The sequence below is a fragment of the Colossoma macropomum genome, unplaced genomic scaffold (genome assembly GCF_904425465.1).
Source record: "Colossoma macropomum unplaced genomic scaffold, Colossoma_macropomum, whole genome shotgun sequence".
In the NCBI taxonomy this organism is placed as follows: Eukaryota; Metazoa; Chordata; class Actinopteri; order Characiformes; family Serrasalmidae; genus Colossoma; species Colossoma macropomum.
In genome coordinates, this window is record NW_023494809.1 from 13,383,372 (window position 1) to 13,404,609 (window position 21,238).

Below are 21,238 nucleotides of genomic sequence, written 5' to 3' on the forward strand. Positions count from 1 at the left end.
AACTGGAATAGGCAAACATTATTTTAATACATTAAAATAAATTCTATTTAATTGTCATTGAACATAGAAAAGGAATAATTTAATGAAGGGAACTTTAGTATTTGTCTTGTAAAGAACTTTAATGGATCTTTTTTTAAAATTTGTGAATTTTAACTTCTCTTTACATTTTATATGTTGCTGTAACATCTGTTACAAAAGATTAATGAAGGGAATGAAAGACATAAATGCATGATCTTATGATCAAGAGAGTGCAAATAGGAAACAAAATCCCATTAATGATGGCTGCATAGTCTGTACAGCCATTGGCTTACAGCAAAACAGAAGTAGGTAAAGTAGCCTAAACCCACACTCAAGTATAACTATATTTACTTCAATGAAATTGTAACTCATGAATAAATGTAAAAGTATCTTTCCAAAACGAAACTTGAGTAGAAACTGCTTAAGTACTGAGTTCTTTATAGAACAGCAGTGAAACCTCTTAGTACATGCAGCATATTAGCATAACAACTGAAGTTTGCCATTCTTCTCTTTGTGATGCACTCTTAGTCTAAAATAATATGATAAAGCTCAAATTGGGAGGTGTAACCAACTACAAAGCAGTACAGATGCTGTAATCTGTGTAACGTGAAACTAAACATGAAAAACATTTAACCAATTTGAAAAAATGAAAAAGTAACACAAAGTAGATTCCTTTCCTCACAAATATAACTGATTAAAAGTAAAAATATTATCATTTGAAAATACTCAGGAAAGTACAAATCCATAAACTTTTAGCACTTAGTATATGTAAGCAGTTACTGCTTTCGTTTGAGAATAAAGTAGCACTTTATTAAATAAGGAGGACTGATCTTAAACAGAGAATTTGCCGTCTTACATGGTACTACCTAATTTATCTTATTGCATAATTATTTTATTACGTAAAATACACAGTGATGTTACTCAGACTGACTGGCTATCTCATGTTAGTTTAGATTTGTTTATTATCACAAAGTTTTATTTGTAAAAGTAATACAAACACAACACATTTTATGATCAGACCTTTTCATTATTAGATACAACACACTGAAATATTGAACAATTACATTTTATTTATTTTCATATTAACTAGTAAAACTACACATTGTGAAAAATTATAGTTTTAAGTGTATGTTAAAATGCTACATATCTGGTGAACAATTATACATACAGGCTAATAACAAGCGCGCAGTTAGCGTTTGAGTCACTTTTCAAAGGTTGCTAAAAGTTCCAAATAAATAGTAAAAGTAGCTGAATTTGTTGCTAGATTCTGTTTTCTGAGTAGTTTGAAAAGTTGCTAAATCTAGCAACACAATTCCTAAGTTGCCATCACTGAACTACAGCTCGACTGTTTTCCGGACTCTTGTTTTGATATCCGGCGCTGACTTTTTTCCGCCGGAAGTTCAGATGTGACCGAAAAAGATGGCGGGGGATTCCTCAATGGAGCTTCTGTTTTTAGATACGTTTAAACACCAGAGCGCAGAGGTAACTTCCAGACTTTTGCGTTTTTGTTTCGTGTTCGAGATTGTCTGCTCAAGGCTGTGCCTCTGTGCCTGAATGCAGTGCTTCATGCAAAAAAGTTCACAGGTTTACGGACACTGAGCTCCATCAACAAACCTCAGCTAGCAGGCAGACTAGTTAGCCGGTTGTGCTAGTGTACGGTACTACACCTAGTTTAGCATGGTTCTTTACAGATCTAGGGACGTTATTAAACTGCTGTTACTATCTTCTGAAGTCATGAACACAAACATTAATCACAGAGGTAGCTGCTTGAGTTATGGAGCTCTCGTCTGTTAAAAGGTTAGCCACGGAGATATCCTTGTTAGCCAACATGGCTAAGCGTTTCACGTCTCGTCCATTCGTTTTGGTAGCATGCTGCTAGCTGGCTGTGTAAGCTGTGTTAGTTACCTGGCTAGGTTTGTTAAAAGTAGCTGTAAGTAGCTAGCCAACTTGACTAACTAGGGGTATGTTTGGCACAGAAGTTGCATTAGGAACAGTAAGTTACATAGCGAATCATTGTAAACGCTTCGTTTGTAATCATATTATGCTAACTTGTATCGTAACATGCTTGCGGTGGTGACATCGGTTACCAGGAAAAGTAGCTTGTCTGAGACAGTTATTGTGTCCTGTGTAACTGCATACACTGTGCACAAAGATCCAGAATTCAAGATATTCTGAAAGGCATAAAAAAAGTATAAAGCAGGTACATGTCTTAGATGTTTCTAGCAAGGGTACAGTCTGGTTTGACTGTAGTTTGCAGTGGAGGACAAAACCGAATGAATGAATTTTGCCAGCACCTTTTTGCAGGCAAAGCAAAACGTTAGTTTTGGGATACATCAAAAGCCCTGAAAACAAATGTACAAAATAACAAGTCATCAGTCATGTATCCATGACTTCGAATATATTTTTATTATTTTTTTTATTTATATTAATGTCAAGTCTATGTATGCGTAATGATGTTGAGCAGCTCTACACTTTCTTTTTCCAACGGCATTATAGAAACCAGTTACACCAGTCAGTTGCAACAATGAAATGTCTTTAGGGACAGAGGAAGGAATTGGTGTTTGTTTCTTTTTTTTTTTATTAAAATACCATTTATGACAAATAGGGCAAAAACATTCAAATCTTTCAGATCACAAATAAGTAGACTGATCCATGATTACAGGCATCATTCCCCTGATAACTTGAATAACAGTTTTGGGTTTTTTTATTTGTGTTTTCTCTCTAGCTTACTAATGTGGATGTGGTGCGGTTTCCATACGGTGTGTTGATCACAGAAGTCCGAGTCATCCCTCCTGGTATCAAGGCCCACAGCAACCTCCCAGACAGTAGAGCTTTCGGGTGAGAACTTGGAATTCTTCTTAAACAAGCCTGTTCATGTGTATAGATAACTGATATGTTATCATTCCTGGAATCAGTAGTGGTTTCTGACCTATTGTTCACTCATCTGACTCTTCAGGATTGGGGTGGTGTTTTGTTATTTGTTCACTTGCATTCATTAGTAGACCCTGATTTGAGTTCACTCATTTGTTGCAGGTTTTCAAACATAAGGTGTGTCAAGCTTTGTACTAGATGAACTGATAATTATTTTTGTATTGCAGATTCCTTTTTTTATTTTGTTTATTTGTTTTTTTGGCCAATGTCATTTTTTTTTACATACTGTGTGGGTGGAATGGACACATGACACACTAGCACACTTTCATTACTTTATATTAGCCAAAGTCCCGATAAAAATAACATTTTGCTCTTTAATGGGCCAAACTGGCTTTTTAAATATGTAAAAGAAACATCAGTTGCCTGTTTAAATGAAGTGCTACATCGAAAGTAAGAGGCATTTGGCGCAATGAGTAAGAAACTGTTTAGCTCAATAAGTCATGCATAATTGTGTTAAGACATTTTGGCATAGGTCTAGCAGCAGCATTCAAAAACAGCCTTTACCTGGCTTATTAGATTTACATTATAAAACTGCAACACAGGTTGTCCAAATAAAAATAATAAATTTACCAATTGCTGAAAAATCAGCCAGTTTCGATTGCACACCTCTACTATATACACTGCATTATTTATTCAGTGTTTGTTTTGTTCATTCATTTAGTGTATTCCTTGTTATATAATGACTTTCTTCGTTCAATAAGTCATCCAGTAAGTGTAATGATCTTTTTTCAGTATGTCGTCAAAATGCTTGCTAAAATATTTTCTATTTAAATTGATTCTTAAATTGACCTTAAATTGATCTTAAATCAGTGAAGCATTGAACTGTTTTATTTTGAATGCTTTGCTCACATCAAAATATGGTATCATCAAAGAGATGGCAAAATGTGGTGTTCCCAAGACAATCAAATTGACACAGCATTCTCCACTAAGAAACTGAGGGGAGCTGAAGGATATTGTGAAGGAACAGGAGTGGGCTTTTGTGTTTTGGTTTCTGCTGTTCCCACTCTTCTTAAGTATCAGGTCCACCACACCCCCTATTCTACTACTTTCAGTTATGACTCACCCATGTGTTCTTTTCTCAGTGTCTTTTTCTCTCTGCTCTTCTTCATGGCTGCTTTTTCTAATGTGTGGGCGTGTACATTTTTTATTAATTTATTTTATTAATTAATTAATAATTAACATATATATTTTACAGCCATGAAATAGAGCAGAGAGAAAAAGACACACACACACACAGATATAAGACTGATAACATAGTCTTTTAATGCATTTTACTTTGTGAAGTGCCAGATATTTTGTGTGTATGTATGTAAAACAATTTTCAAAACTTTAAAATGAGCTGTTTCAATTAAAGCACTTTACATCAGATGAGCATATATAAGTAAGCTCTACTATCCCACAGGATGCAACACACAGCTGACATCACATTACACAATGTGATTATGTGGTATTTTACACTGAATTTGTCATAAGATTAGATCAGATTTATTAGATCGGATTCGTTCATTTTGTTCCCTCCAATATCCGATCCAGCATTTTCTGCTGATATTGCCTCAGTATTGATACCGATTGATACCAAAATGCTATCTCCAGAATTATGTGGACACAGAGCCACATGTTGTATTGTTTTTAAAAACACTCTCGTCATCTCCTCAGTTTATTGTATTTAATTTCTTGCGTTAAATGCTAATGAAGTTAAATGAAATGCATTATTTTTCTTGGAAAAAAATTGACATTTAATGTATCAATAAACAATTTTTCTGCTAAAGTTGAGCAGAAAAAGTATTGTCAACATTTATAAAACAGCAACAAATTCCATTTCCATTGCCTATGTCGGCAAACGTTTTGAAGCATTACAGTGTTTTTCACCAAAGAATTCTTTGGATTGAAATGTAGCTATTGCTTAGCATTGTGTTGGCTGAGAAGGCCTGTTACAACTGTTACATAATCGCCTGATTGCAGTTAATTGAGATGATCATAATTATTTAAGCAGATTTTACGAGACGCTGTATATGAGATGGATGCATTTTGATCAGTCGGGTAGTGACAATTAAATGTTAAAAAAGAAAAAGAAAGCAACTGCGACATGTTGAGAGGGTAGGGCAGATTAATGTTTTCGTTAGCCAGGTCACTAATGCTAACGTTGTTATCATGTATGCTTGCAGTACAAGAGTTTTTTTTAAATCATATTTTCACACTTGCAAGAGAAACGTAAGCTTTGCTTGACTCTACACATGATTCTGTAGACATTTATGAGTGCATTAGGATGTTTCCAGTGCAATGTAGTGTTAGCTCCAAAGTGAAGATAGTTAGGAAGCAAAATAGTTAATCAGCCAATTTGGCCATTTTAGGCTTGTACTCAGAAATTGCAAAAAAATTACAATTACATTGTTAATCATAATTACTTATTTGACAGTCATTAATTTATTAAAATTTCATTATCATGACAGGCTTAAGGCTGAGTATAAACCTGTATAAAGTGTTCTTAAATTCAAAGGATGGACGTTTATTGGCCATAAGAGGACAAAATCGCACAGGGCCAACATTATTTGAGGGGCATGAGAATGATTTTGCCTTTGAGGTCTTTGTCAGTGTAAATGCTTTGTATTATGTTGGTGTACAACACAGCGTAATGGTGCGAATTGCTGTGTTTAGCTATTTAGCTATCAGTATTGGTTTTCTAAAACTATCAGGAAATGTACGTGCATGCATATGGAGGAGGCATCAGGCTGGGATTTGAATTCTGATCCCCTTGTGTGTTTGTTTCTTCAGGGAAACGGCCCCTCATGCATTCCAGTTGGACCTGTTCTTCAACAACGTCTCCAAACCCAGCGCCCCAGTGTTTGACCGGCTGGGCAGGTACCACATATACTTGTACACACATGTAAATACCACTGCTTGCGACTTTTGTACACTGACATGTGTGCTTTACACTTGGGTTTACTTGCTTAGCAAGGAATGTTCTCTAAAAAACCTTGTCTTTTTATACACTTACTGATTATTCTGTAGTGTTCATGTAAATTTGTTGTTTCTAGCTTGGAGTACGATGAGAATAAGTCAATTGTCTTCAGGCCCAATGGCAAGGTGAGAGACTCATAAATTACTTTGTCACTTGTTCTCTTCCGTATGTGTGTGTTTTTGTGCACTTCTGTACAAAAAACGGAGGATTTTAATGCGTTATGCCCTGATATTCTTTGCCCAGGCCATTTCAGTGTTATACTCTGACTGAACCTTTCAACCAAGTGCTCCAGGACTTCTATGCAAATTCCCTTATTTGCATGTTAGACAGAATTCCCTTTGCTGCACCGCTCCAGATAAGGAGAATGATCCTGAAATATTAGGCTTGACTTTCTCATTTAGGGAATGTGATCCTACAGCTTTAGATGAGACATTTCTCTTTAGAGGGAGAAAGTGACCCTGAGTGCTATACACAAGACTAGAGATGGTATGATAGCATTTTTATTTTCAGATATCGAAATGTTCTGAGTCAGCTGATGCAATTTGATACTTTTTCTTTTAAAGCTTGCTAAGCTTTAAAATGAGCTGTTTTTAATTGAAGCGCTTAAGGTGAGCATCTAAATGTAGGCTTTCATGCTCAAATTACTCAAACACTCTACTACCCCATAGAAAGAAATACACAGCTAACAGCATGACAGTAATGCACTGTGGCTGTGTGTGGCATATCAGACAAGATTTGACACAGGATTGGATCGGATTCATTCTTCAGGTGTCCAATCCAGCATCTTCTGCAAATATCGATCTCAACACCTGGTATCAGATCAGTGCCGTCTCTGCTTGAGACGTTCATATTGCTGTCATCTTATGAATTATGAATACAGTCAAATGAAGAACAAAAAAGTGGTTTAACTTCATTTTGTATGTGTGGAAGAAGTAAGAAGCCAAGAGAATCACCTCTGTTGCTAGAAGCTGCCGTGATTCTGTAGTGTATCCTGTTCTGTAAAGTAACCTCAGATAATGATTTTTTTAAATACCCGTATTATATGAAGTCCTTGGTTGATTTATTGCACCAGATAAATACAGATGGTCTGGTGCTGCGTGGGTGGTACACGTGTTTAACGTTGGCGGTGTACGGTACAGCTGAACGCCCCCACAGCCATGAGCGCGATTCTCCACCCCCACCTCCACCCCCTCCGCCACAGCAACAGCCACCTACCTCCAAGAGGAATGTCAAGCATGGTCAGTGAATATATTTCACATGCATATTCATTACACATCTTAAATTAGAGGGTGCATTTTTAGGATTTCTATTACAGTGGACAGGTAAAAGGTTGATTTGTGTATGATTTATACATATCTCTTTCACTCATAAAGGTGAAAGAAAAGGAGTAGAGATAATGTGCTGTAGTGTTTGTTTGTCTCTCAGAGTGGGAAAATGAGGAGCAGTTTAATGGGAGCCCACCAAGACCACAACCCAGAGGCCCTCGTACCCCGCCAGGGCCTCCACCTCCAGACGATGATGATGAGGATGCATTGCCTGTGCCAGGTCTGTGTATTTGTTATATGTTCCCACAGTGGAAATTCTGATGAGCAGGCATTTTGCTAGTTCTTTTGAGGAAACAAATACTTTTTCTGACAAAATGGAATGTTTATTTGAGAAACTAAAAGGCTTTGATTAGAGTTGGTGTAGGTGTGGGCTTTGCAGCAGCATAGCTACAATCGTACAGTAATGTAGTGGAGTTACCCCATAAAACCATTATGCACAAGTGCATATGTGTACAGGCATGTGTGAAAATCCATTCCAGATTGCCTCTGGAGGTAATATTGATTGTTCTTTCAATATGCCAAATTAAGCAAAAAAAAAAAAAATTCAGAAAAACTATACTGCATACACAATTGTTTTTCATATACTAACATCTTTAAAGCAGAAAATTTGACTCTCGAGACTATTGTCTCACCACAGTAGTAGGTGAATAGGCATGCTTACAACAGATGTAGCAATGATTAATATTATGTTTGATTTGGCATGAGTGCCCCTTTTTATTTTCAACGTGTAACCCTGCTGGTTGTTGTTTATAGGTTCCCAACAGTTAGTCCAAATTTCTGTATGTTTGTTTTTTAAATGAAGCAATCAGTTGTCCAAGTGTTTTAGAAATACTGGCAATAGATGCAAGATAGGAAAGTGTGTCGTGACGTAATTGATTGAATTGACAGTAGCAATAATATATCATAAAATCACTGACAATTACTGTGTGTTCTTCATAGGCCCAGTAAAGGAGGAGAGTGTGGAGCGTGGGGACGATTACCTGGAGCCCGTTTCTCCGGAGCGTGGTTCTCTCCCTCCTGATGATGCATACTCAGACCCAGAACAGGAGGAAGACGAAGGACCAGCAGAGGAAGAAGACGATGATGCCCGGTCTGAAGGAAGTGAAGCTGAAGAGGAGGAGGAGGAGGATGAGGAAGAGGGTGAGGAGGAGATGGAGGATGATGGCGAAGGTAGGGGAGGCGCATCGCGGTGTGTGTTCCTCAGCCTCACGTGTGCGTGTGTGTGTCTTCCATCATGCTCACACACTAACCTGAGAAGAGTGAGGATCTAACTACCATCACACTGCATGTCAAACAGCCTCCCCCTGCTGGTCTGTGTCATAGAAATAGAAGAAGCTATTTCTGTGGGCTATAGTGTGCTGCAGTCATGGTTATGCATGCAACCTGCTTTTCTTAGTTCCAGTGTAGATTCTGCATCTTTTTTATTATGATTTTCAAAAGAATCCATACAGAGTTAAGACCATTATATACCAAACACAGCACGAATAAACAACACTAAAATGTAAAATATTCAGACATAATTATTTTCGCATCTGAACTATACAAACTGGACGTGACCAGTACGTTTTTTTCCAATTACACCCTGTTGTTTGTGCTACAAAACATTACTTTTCATTGTGATTTTGTAGGTTATTAAACACAAAAAGGTACACGTACATGCAATAATAGTTACATTTAGGCTACTTCATATGGTTTTAGATGTTTTATTATTTTAACAAGAAGCAATTGATTAGCTGTAAACACGCAATTTATTATACAGGCAGGAAAAGCTACCAAACCATAGCGAAAACTATCAGAGGTTAAAGTTGACAAATCTAACAAATGACAAAGTTGCTTACCAGAAAGAATGTTTAGTTTAAGCTTGATAGGTAATGCAGTGCCACAGTGCAACTAGCCATGCTGAAACAGCTTACTGGAGAATAGTGCCATGAGAGGATTCTCTCAATGTAAAGACCAGCCTGCAATCTGCATTTATGGCACACCTTTATCCAAGAGAACTGAACATACTCAGATGGTGTGCTTGTGGCGGGATTGATATCACAAGCCTAGTCTAAAAAAATCAAACAAATAATTATTGCTTGATGTGTAATGTCTTTAAGTACCAAAGTGAAGGCAAACATGCTCAACAGTAATTGATTGTTAATTGAGCATACATTACACTTTTTTTGTGTGTGTGTGTTTTAGAGCTTCCCACTAATAAATTGCTTATTAGATGAAATACAGAAGAGCTGCAAAATGAGCATGAAATGAAAAGGTAGGACAACATCAAAACAGGTTAATATGTATGTTTAGCTGACATGTTACTTCTTTCTTCAGGTGATGATGGCTATGAGCAAATCTCCAGTGATGAAGAAGACCTGGAGAGCGGGGCTTTTAAGTTGCCAGCGTTTGACCTTGACTACACACCTGAGGACCTTGCCTCGCTACCAACGGTCCAGTACGATCCCTATGAACGGGAGCTCCGCCCCCTCCAGCACTTTACCCCACCCCATATCACGCATTATGAGGCAGAACTGAACCGCCTGAAGGGAATGGATCTCCAGGACCAAACGTCCTCGTCGGCAGAGTCTGCAGCTAAGTTGTCAGAACTGTTAGAGGCCTGGGGGGAGGGACCAGAAGCAGAACGTGGAGCAGGATGGGTAACTGCATTAGAGGAAGTTCCAGCCTTGCTGGTGAAAGGCTTGAGTTTCTTGTCAGTTAAGGACACTGAGGGCCAGAAAGTGCAGCTGAAGCTGCTAGTTGAATGGACATCTGAAGCGCTTAATTTGGACTCTGCTCTAGCACAGCCAATTGCTCTGAACCTCCGGCAGCTAAAAGCGGGGGCCAAACTGGCCTCTTCTCTTGCAGACTGCGGCACCCAGGCTGTGCAAGTTCTGTTGGAAAAGGGCGTTGTGGGCCGCTTGCTGGAACTGCTGTTTGCAGATCACGTGTCTTCCACTCTGAAACTTAGTGTGCTGCGCTCCCTCGACAGCATCATAAGCGAACCACAGGGCATGGAGGCGCTTCTCAGAGAGGATCACCATGACAACGAAGGGACCAGCGGGTATCAGCGTCTGCTCGAGCTGTTCCTGCTGGACCAGACAGTCCGAGTGGCCACAGCGGGTGCAGCCATCTTGCAGAAGGGGCATTTTTATGAAGTGCTGACTGACCTTCAGAAAACAGCAGGCACATGGGCTGAGCGCCAGCATGGAGAAGGTGAGGCTGGAGAGAGGGAGAGAGAAAGAGAAAGCACTGACAGAGAGGGGGAAGAGGGAGAGCGGGAAAACCTTGAGGCAGAGCCAGAAAGCCCAATGGATATGGATACTCTGCTGGAGTCCGCTTCTCTGTCAGAGGCTGACCTGGAGAGGCTGCAGGGTCTGCTGGAAGAGTTGCACCACCTGCTGGAGACAGCGCCACACTGCATGGTGCAGCCGCCTAGCAAGGCTTTCCCAACCACGGCTCGCATCACTGGACCCCCAGAGCGAGATGATCCCTATCCAACGCTATATAGGTACTTCCTTCATACTTATTTACTCCATTAGCAGTTAACGAATCATTGTTTTAATTGCTAATTAGCCAGACCTACCAAATGTGTTATAGAATGGATAGTTTTGTTTCTAAAATCTGATTGGCTGAGCCATGCTTAAAGCCTTTCTTAAATCATTGATATGCACACACATGACTGTACACCAGTTGAATTCTGTATTAGTGTAGTTTGATTATTGACTGTTTTTTAACCATTATGTTTGGCATCTTTTTGGGGTATAAAGTGTTTGTTGTGATAATTCACTAATTTATCATTATAAATAAAGTTGTTGAACATCTGTGTATTTTGTCTCCATTTTATAAAAAGCTTTATTATGTCTGTAATAAAATTATATCTTGTGTTACAGGTATATGCATGCTGCTCACTTCTTGGAATCTTTAGCAGTTGTCTTGACCTCTCCAGCTACTTGTGCCCATGTTGGCGTCCTGCAGGCAGTTCGAGAGCTGCTGCGCTTCCTGTCGCAGACCCAGCAGGGTCTCCTTTTCCTCCTCAGCCAGCACGAGCCCACCAACCTCCTACTGCGCCTGCTCACACCACTTACACATCTGGCTCCTGTATCTCACCTGGCCCACCTGGCTCCTCTGACCCCTATGTTGGAGAGCGAGGGGGAGGAAACCTCCCCAGGAGCAGAGGGCTCTTTGGACGATGGGTTTTGGGTGTGGTTAATGCAGGCGCTACATGCCCTTCAAGCTGTTGCAGAGCTTAATGTGCCAGAGCTTGAAGAAGGCGACAACCCAGATGTCCTGTCAACACTTCACAACCTCTATCTGATTAGTTTTAGTAGCACAGGCCGAAGTGCAGTCACACATGCACTCAGCCTAGACAGTAACCTTAGCTGTCTGGTCAACCTGCTGGAGCACCATGCCAAAGAGGGACAAGGGTGAGCACACTTACTGCACAGTGAATACACACAGAACAACATTTGTATGGGTTCATCCTATATATAGACTGTCCCAAGCAATTTCAGCGTAATCCTTAGAATGTTTGTTATAGCCTACATGATATTCAGTTAGTGTTTGCGCAATAAATCGAAACATCTTCAGACATTGTATAACATGAACTTGCATAAGGACTACATGCATATCCCTGATTAACCCCACACTCAACCTATTTGAATTACCCATTTTATGATATATGACTGAATGTTTTTTTTTTTTTTAGGGAAGGAAAAGCTAGAAAGTCTGTAACTTACAACTATGCCTGCATGCTTGTGCTGCTGGTGGTTCAGACCTCCACTGAGCTGAGGATGATGGAACATTATGTTGCCCCATTGCTCAGTATTTGCAAAGCTGATGAAAACAATGCAAAACTTCAGGGTGAGTTCACCTCTGATTTTTAATCTGTATAATCTGGCCCTACTTAGTTTAGGTTGCCTAGATATCCTAGACAGAACTTTAACAAGATCTTTAATTCTGTAATTATTCTGCCACCCTTGTAATGCACTTTATCTTTCTTAATGTAGTGTGATGTGTTTGTTTTTGTTTCAGAGCTGAGTAAGTGGTTGGAGCCACTTGAAAAGCTGCGCTTTGATATAAGTGGCATCCCAACCCTTATTGATTATATCAAACAGGTAAGTTGAACACCTATATTCAGGTGAATGAGAAGCAAAGTCCATTTAGGCATCATGATGATTCTCAGAAAAACAGCAAATGGATTTGTGTTGACTCTCAGCATAACATCGCCAGTCTTTAACTAAGTTGAGCGTTTAAGTTGAGTCCATGCTTAGTCCTGGGTGCTAAGTACCTACTGTGCATACAGTATTCCTAATTGTATTCTTACACAAACTGCTGCATTGCATATAATTAACCTTAAAATAGTATATGAACTGCACAGTGGTAAAATTTACCGTGTATAATTGTGATGATATCCCTTGTGTTAGAACCTGGAAAATTTAATGACGCCTGAAGGGGTGGGCCTTGTTACTGCTCTACGAGTGCTTTGTCACATTGCCTGTCCACCATCTACTGTAACAGGTATGTACACTAACATAAATGCACTGAAAAATCTTTCTTACAATTGAAAACTCTATACATTCATTAACGCCTTGTCTATATTTGTGTTTCTGGTCATGTAGGCCAGCAGAAGGACCTGAAGTGGAACCAGGCAGTGATAGCACTATTCAGTGCTGAGGGAATGGACACCTTTATAAAGGTTCTTCAGAAGCTGACATCAGTGCTTCTGCTCCCGTGGCGACTGCATGGACCCATGGGCACCACAGCACAGAGGGTGACAATGCTGTCCGTGGCTTCCTGTGCATTGAGACTCATCAGAGCTATGCTTACCGAGCTGCTGTGCGGCGGGGCTTGCGAGTTTCGTGACGTCCGTGTTCCCGCTGTCTGTGTGACCCTGCACATGATCATCTGCTCCACCCCAGCAACTGGTCGCCTGGACACAGAGGAGCTGCGTATCCAGGGTGACATTGTCGAGGTGTTGCTAACTTTCACACATGCAGTGAGTGAGCAGGAGACAGGCTCAGAGGAGACGGTGGCAGGAAACAGCTGGTCTCTCATGCTGAAGGAGGTGTTGAACTCTGTCTTGGCTGCGCCAGAGAACATATACAGCAGTCTCAGTCTCTTGTCTGAGCTGCTGCCACTACCACTGCCCATGCAGACCACACAGGTAAGACACACACATGATTATTATAAAAGTAATATGGCGCTATATGATATTACAGTACTTGAAGACAATTTTATGATACACAGTATGTAGCATGATATGCTCTGGCAGAGCATCATTTTAAAAATTATTAACGTTTTTTTCCACCTGTCACATATTAGACATATTTTACATTTCACATATTGCACTTTGCCACATTTAATTTAACAGGTCCAGGTATGCTGTCCTGGAAACCTCGGACACCTATGCCTCATGGGACACCCTATTTTAAAAGAATTCCATTCTTTTCTAAAAGATTCTGCCTAATTCAATCCTAGAGACTAAACTAAGTCATATAAAGTATTTTGACGTGAAATAGTTAATTGTAGAGACCTTTAAAAATGTCTGGTTCCTATCCACACTGTTGTGAGCAATTCTGACTGTGCAAGTTTCTCTAGAACAGTATATGTAGCATGTAGTAACTCATAGGTTGCTTGCAGCCAAGCTTTGCTGCTTAAAGACTTCTTGCTGCTTAAAGACCTCTTGCTTTTCTTGCTCTCTTTGTGCCAGGCACTGTCAGTCCAAGATGTTGGAGTTGCAATGAACACACGCAAGCTGTGGAGTATGCACCTGCATGCTCAGGCACGCGTCTTACAGGACGTGCTCCGGTGTGTGTGCGTGAGCAGCTGCCCACCTCTCCTTTCCATGCTTCGACGTGTGTGTGTACAGCTCTGTGACCTGGCAGCACCTACTGCCACACTCGTCATGAGGACCTTGCTGGAGCAACTACATGAGGAAATGCAACAGTAAGATATATGTTTTAGACTTGCACCAGGTGTGAATGACTTATCAGTTCATATCTAGGTTGCATTGTAACACTTTGAGGTTCAGTATAGGAAAGATTATCCGTATAGGAAAGAATTGAGTCTTGTAAAGACCAGACAGTGAAGGAGGGCTGCAGCAATTAGCCGGCAAAGTAGATTAGACATTGACAGTGTTGATTACTGAAAAAGCAGCTTTTGTGCATCAAAGTGTGATTTACTTAAAAACAACAGAACTTTAACCAACTGTGGCAAAAATACAGAAGGCGTAAAGGCATAATGGTTTGATTAAACAATTTAGGGGGACTGTTATTTATTTATTTATTTATTTATTTATTTTGTTTTAGATTTTAACAAGCCATCGAACCAGTTGAACTTTCACATATTCACAAATATCCACTTTTAACAACAAAACAACTGCTTTTCACCCTGTTTGAATTGTTTGTGCCACCACAGTAGCTGATGTATAGAACTCACTTCATTGTAAAACTCAAAGCATTTTTCATAGCCTGCCGAAATGGCTGGGTTACTAAGAAAATGGCTTTACTGTCAGTGGCAGTGCTGACAAGAAATGTATTGGTTATCAAGGACTATGGAAATTTGAAAGTTGAGGGGAAGAAAAAAGTCTTGTGGCTTTTGAAAAGGATGTGATGTTCTGTTGAGCATGTCCTCAGTTTCTACGGCCGGCAGACACCAAAAGTTGATACTTTACTATGAAAAGCTAGTCTTCAGTCATCATTAGTTAATCTAAATAAAATGACAGGCTAATTTATTTTCTTTATGTTCACCATTGTAGATTCATTGTCGGTTCTTTATACATATTGCTTGTGGTGTTGTTTTGCTATCTGCTGTTGACCAGAGTAGGACAGCTTCCTTTTTTAAGTCTTGGTTCCTCTCAAGGTTTCTTCCTCTTGCTCTTAGGTAGTTTTTCCTTTTGGCTTGCTCACTGAGAGCACCTGAATTTCTGTAAAGCTGCTGTGTGATAAAACTGTTGCAAGAACAGTGAAACTAAAAAGCCTGATGAAGAAATAATTGAGTTAGCTGCTAAAACATATAAATAATGAATCATTTGTGAATGATTGTGAATTATTTTACATATTTTGCAGTTTTTTGCCAACCATGTCATGTATCTGCATATAAATGTCACACACACAGGCTAAAAACAAAAGGCTGTGCATTCTGTTATACTTATCTGCATGCTCAGCAGTTACTCAGATTGTTCGCATCATTTTGTCTTTAGGGAAGGAGTGACCTCACAGTTGACAAGGCTACTTGCCCTGCTGGACTCATTGGTGTCTCAGCGCTCTTGTAAGGCAGCCATGTTGGCTCTTCTGGGCGGAACCATGCGCAGCGAAGCGCGAGGCGAGGGGCGGGCTGATGACAAGCTGACGGACATGCTCCCCTCTCTGCTGTCTATGCTCCTCCCACCAGCAGATGCCAGTCTATCAGTGCAGCAGAATGCTGAATTGACAGCTTCTATTATCCAGTCGTTGTGTGATCAGGACATTTCACTGATAGTGAGCGGCTCAGGGGAAGTCTGTGTGTCTGAGGCAGAACAGCTGGCCAATGCCTTGCCTTCAAGGGACATGATGCCAGGTATATGTGACAGAATGTTGGAAATACTTGGGCACAATCACAGCAGCTACACACTCCAGCTCACCTGCCTTAGAACAATGATGTTCCTGACAGAGCATGACTATGGCCTCTATCACCTGAAGAGGTAAGAAGAGTTTGTCTGTTTATAGTAAGTTCACTATACTTGCCGTGGATGTATTTTAAGATGTTCTGTGTGTGTATGTGAAAATGGTGTGTTTTGCAGCTCCCTGAAGAAGCACTCTTTAGCTGTGTCATCACTGCTCCGGAGGGAAACCACATCATTTAATAAAGAATCAGCTGAGCTGCTCTCTGCTTTGTTGGACTTCCTACGCCAGATCCTCAACAATGAGTCTATGGTAAATAAAGAAACTTGCTCGTGAACCAAGATAGAAAAAAAGGAATGATAGTATGTGTTAGCATTAACCCCTAGGTATGTATGTTTAGAGCTGGGCGATATGGGCACATATCACAATGCTTCAAGAAGTTATCTTTGCAATACACAGTATGTCACAATATTTATTTTTTTCTGACATCTGATAAGTTAGAACAGACACAGTAGTGCCACATTTTCAAAATAACATCAAAACTATAAACCCAATTATTTATATTCAACATTTACTAAATCCAATTAAACTGTACTAATTATGCTGTCTTTTAAATCAGACATGCAGTTAGGAAGTGTGACTTAAGGACTTTACAATGTCCATGATATTCTCAAAGACAGTCATGTCATTTATCACGATAATGATTTGTATTGTCATATTGCCCAGCTGTATGCAAAAATAATGGGTAAATCTATTTGTCTGGGCATCAAGTATTTATTTGTTTGACAAAAAAAACACTAACAACAGAGTAAATTGAAATAAAGAAAAAAATTGTCAGTATGTTAGTTTAACCATTTCCAAACCTGTCATCGAAGCCCAGTGAGCACAGTTACCATTCAATACCTAGTTCGGCTAATCAGTTGTTTATTATAATTGAATCAGGCATGGTAGTTGAATTTGACAGATACATGCAATGGCTTGAGTGCACAGAGAAGTCAGGAACCAAATTAACCAAAATATTAATAACTTTACTGCAAACAAGGAATCAGTGCTTTTACTGTGTGTTTATTACCTAGATAAATAGTTTTAAACAGTTTTCATAGCTACCATAACTTTTGCACAGCGCTGTGTGTGAGAGAGAAAACATGACAAAGAATCCATGTAAGTAACAGGGGTGTTAGTCTCTGACTGCACAGCAGTTATATTTGATTATGATTCTTTAGGAAACAATTTGATGCATTATGAAACTGGAAATTTAACTTTAATGATTTTATTTGTTTTATTTTGGCATAATTCAGAATTATATTTAATAATACACTGAATACACAGATGTGACTGGAGGAACTTTTCGGTACTGGAGTGTAGAGAACACAAAACAACACACCAGGCTTTTTTATGTTTGCATTCTAAAGTTTAGGGCTGCAAGTAATCATTATTTCCATAATTGACTAATCAGTCTATTATGATGAAAAAGAGAAGTCCTGTTATTATTTGGTCAAAATGAACATATGGCAACATAATTTAAATTTACACACAATGTCTTATTTAAAAAAAAAAAAAGGAAAAAAGTAGTAGAATTATTTCTCTTTTTTGATCTTTCAAACCATAACACAAACCCTGTTTTCTAAAAAGACTTCCCTTTCAAGGCTAGGTTTCAAAAAGTTACTTTTTTATACCTACGCAGTTTAAAAGTAAACCATAATTTTGATGAAGCTGAGGTGAAGTGAGGCATAAGCATTGCCAAGCCAATTAATAACAAGACTTGTTGCTTCCAGCCCAACTAACATTTCAAAGTTGATGCAGTTGAATCACCACCTTCAAAACCATATATTGTGATGCATCATTGCGTTTTGACACCCCTAATGAGTATGTGTGAAGGAGAGGAAGTAAACTAAGTGTTTACTTGAGCCGCTTTGTCCTGTAACAGGATGAAGATATGGACTCGCGCTCTCTGGCACTGAGCGTGAGTGATATGAAACAGCTGCTGCAGTGGAAAGATGACTCAGCGGAGCATCCACTGCCAGAGCTGGAGAAGCACATCACGGTAAGGACTGCATAAATCTGCTCTTTAAGCTTCACAGTCAGTACAGAACATCAAATCATCGCCTAAAAAATCTTACTAGAAACTATCAACACTAAAGAAGTATTGTACCCATTTGAATTTTAAGCGTCTAGACACGTACCTTTGGTGGGTAACAATTTAATTTGTTATGTGCCAATGATTAATCTAGCCATCGGACATGTTATTTCAAACGTCAAAACAAAATGCATAAGAACTACACTAGGCTTGGGTATTCTGGCTGACTGAGGGTGATTGCATATTATGTTTTCTATTCTGTCTGCCCAACCTTTTGTAGGAGCTCTTTAAAGATGATGATTCATTAGAGGCTCTAGTGGAGAATGTGGTGGGACTCCGGCAGATCCTGGAGGGTTCTGGAGATGCTCCAGGCCACACAGAACCTGAAACAGAGCCTACCCTACCTTCTCCAGAGCCGCTACAGACACAGTTTAATAACAGGTAACATCCCTCTTTTGGTTAAACTGACTTGGTCATTTTTTTTTTTTTAAGCAATTTAAAGGTATGTTTAATGTTGGTTGTTCATGTGTGTGACCCATGGTGTGCGTTTGTTTCCTTTCTTTCTCACCACAGGACAGTGTATGTTCTGTCTGATATGTTGGATGAGCAGCTAAGGGCTCTTTGGTTTTCCCCATTCCAGCCAGATGACATGGAGACAGACCAGGATATGGTGAGTGCCTGTTTGTGTGTTTGCATGAGAACAAGAGACAGACCTGTGGCCACTGGATAAAAAAAACAGGTTCCGTCATTTTGAACATCAGAGAGGTATTGTCCTTTATATTTGTACTGAAAGATTGTATTGTGTTGGTTTGTTTGCATGCATTTTAGGTTAAAGTAGATCTGGTGGCACTGGCGCAGCAGTGTTGTCCTGATCTGGACCTGAAGGCAGAGTTAGAACGCTCGTTCCTCAGTGAGCCTGCCTCCCCAGGCCACAGCAAACCGGCCAAGGGCTTCAGACTGGGCAAGCATAAACATGAGACCTTCATCACCTCCAGGTACACATACACAACCACAAACAAGCATGGATATGAACAAAGCTCATGTACACCTGATCATTGCATCCATCTTTGAGCAGACACATGAAACATGTCTCATGGTGTGGTATCTTAAATGTAGTTGATCAATCAAGTAATCTGAAATAGACTCGCTTTCTGACAACATGGTCTAAAAGATTTTGACACATTTGTCCCTTTTGTAGATTGTTTGTCAGAAACCACTCATGCATTCATGTGGTTTCATTGGAAAAACTGTTCCTCTTTATTTTGATCAAAAGGTTTAACCCACATAATTGAAGAAAGTTTTTCTGTATTTATCTCTCTGCAGTGGTAAATCAGAGTATGTGGAGCCTGCCAAGCGTGCTCACATAATGGCCGCCCCTCGTGGTCGGGGCCGCGGTGCCTTTGGGCAGCTCAGCCGGCCGCACGACATCTTCCGACAGCGCAAACAGAACACCAGCCGACCGCCCTCCATGCATGTGGATGACTTCCTGGCTGCAGAGTTCAAAGAGGTCAGCCTGCCTACTGGCCTGGCACTCCCTAAACGCCCTCCCAAAGGAGGAGGAGCAAAGCCACCTGCTAGAGGCTTGTTTACTGGAGGAACTAGAGGGAGGGGCTTCCAGAGCCACACTCGTTTCTTCACTCCACCTGCCCCCAAGAGTGCACTGCTTGCAGGTATGCACAGTTATTTATACTTAAAATCCATACATTTGGTTTTTACTGCAGTATGAAAGCTTTTGAATTAAGCGAGCACTTTTTTTCTTTCTTTCCTATGTTAGGTAATTACCCTCGTCGTGAAGGTGGCCGTGGGTCCACTTGGAGTGCTCCAGTCACAGCTGTTACTCACAGAGGAACTTACAGTGAACCTCGAGGAGGACAAAGTAACTTCACTCGACCATTGCCATCAAGGCAACCACCGACAGGTATGCTTTTCTTTTTTATGCTTTTATGCCCAACTGATGCCTGAAGCCTCATTTGCATTGGGACCCTGGAATAAGAGTGCAATTTTAAGACAATAAGGAGAAAAATGCAGAATACCATATGAATTAACAGCACACTCTGCAAAGAACTTACTGAAACTTAATCAAAAATTGCACAGCTTCAGAAAGTTGGAAATGTAAAACGATCTCTATTGATGCGATCTGTGTGTATTCACTTTGTGTTGACTTTTTCCTTGAATGATTATTACTGGCACAGTTTGAGCCCCTCAAAAATTATACTTATTAGCGGCAATGAAACAATCAGCTGGAGCGCACAGCTACCTGAACATTTTCACAGGGCTGACCTGTTGGCTTCATTTAGCTTGTATTCACTTGAAGTGATTAACCAACGATGATTAGCACATTCGCTCTTAAAGTGTAGCTCTTTAAAGCATATTTTAGTCACTGGAGTAAGTGTGCCATCTGCTGGATAGTCTGGACACAAACCTGCTTAGATGGCTTCAAGAGAGATGCAGTACAAGTCTGTCAGTTTGTCGTAGATGGCTTGAGGAAAGATGCAGTTTGATTTTTTTTTTTTCTTGCAGTCTTTCCACCAGAATATGTTCTGAAATGAAATATCTTTTAGTGTATATACTATACGATGAAGATGTAAGTTCAAAGCATGTATCTTGAATGTTCTTGGTGCATTTCTGATCATTTGTTATTCTCTCAGGTGCATACCGGTTGGCTCCACGGGACCGTGCCCCAAGAGGAAGAGGCACTGGTTTGTCCTGGCTAAGTGGAGGCGGACTTAGTGTAGGAGGAGGTGGAGTGAGTGATAGTGGGCGTGGCCAAGGAAAATTCAGTAGCAGCGGGAGTGGAGGCGGTCGTGGCCGGCATGTCCGCTCATTTACCCGCTAACAACTGTAAACTGGCCAAGAACATTTAGCCATGTGGCTCTAAAGGACCAATCAGGATGTGGATTTGCAGTATCCATGGAAATGTTGCGTCATTGTGTTTATTGCTCATTTTTGTGTTGGAAACTGATTAAAATCTTGTGAATATCTTCTGTGCGTTGTTTGTTCTTCTTGATTGTTCTAAACTGATTTATTACACCTTGCTTTAAAATGTTTCATGTCTGGATTGTATCAGGATATACTTGGACCGGATTCTACTTATACTTTTCAGTAAAAATGTGTTTAATTTCCTGCGTAAAAAGCACATAAATGCATATGTCATTTCCGTTGTACTTCTGTTCATGATACAAATTTAACAAGCTTGGCTTGCTTTAATCGGCCCAGAATGCAAAACTGTTTTTGGTTTTGGGATGTCTCCAGCTGCACACATCCTCCATCTTGCGTTTCCATATGCTCTCACCTGCTAGTCAGCACTCTGTAGAGGCATTTCCCCTCATGCACAGTGTGGATATAG

At 40.0% G+C, this 21,238-nt stretch overlaps 1 protein-coding gene across 2 annotated transcripts; it reads left to right on the top strand.

The window, feature by feature from the left end:
- Positions 1 to 1,411: 1,411 nt before the first annotated feature.
- virma (vir like m6A methyltransferase associated) lies at positions 1,412 to 20,876 on the top strand. Of its 2 annotated transcripts, none has more exons than XM_036558492.1 (23): positions 1,412 to 1,500; positions 2,744 to 2,856; positions 5,722 to 5,808; positions 5,985 to 6,033; positions 6,981 to 7,146; positions 7,334 to 7,453; positions 8,173 to 8,403; positions 9,550 to 10,723; positions 11,106 to 11,639; positions 11,921 to 12,075; positions 12,247 to 12,329; positions 12,639 to 12,732; positions 12,834 to 13,378; positions 13,925 to 14,160; positions 15,416 to 15,895; positions 15,995 to 16,127; positions 17,743 to 17,859; positions 18,173 to 18,333; positions 18,466 to 18,562; positions 18,721 to 18,887; positions 19,216 to 19,562; positions 19,667 to 19,810; positions 20,541 to 20,876. In XM_036558492.1, exons 1-23 carry the CDS (start codon positions 1,438 to 1,440, stop codon positions 20,726 to 20,728), a joined length of 5,484 nt encoding a protein of 1,827 aa, XP_036414385.1. In that variant the 5' UTR covers positions 1,412 to 1,437; the 3' UTR covers positions 20,729 to 20,876. The 2 variants fall into 2 exon arrangements, with proteins under 2 accessions (XP_036414385.1, XP_036414387.1); XM_036558494.1 differs by having other exon boundaries at positions 8,173 to 8,373.
- The last annotated feature ends 362 nt before the right edge of the window (positions 20,877 to 21,238 follow it).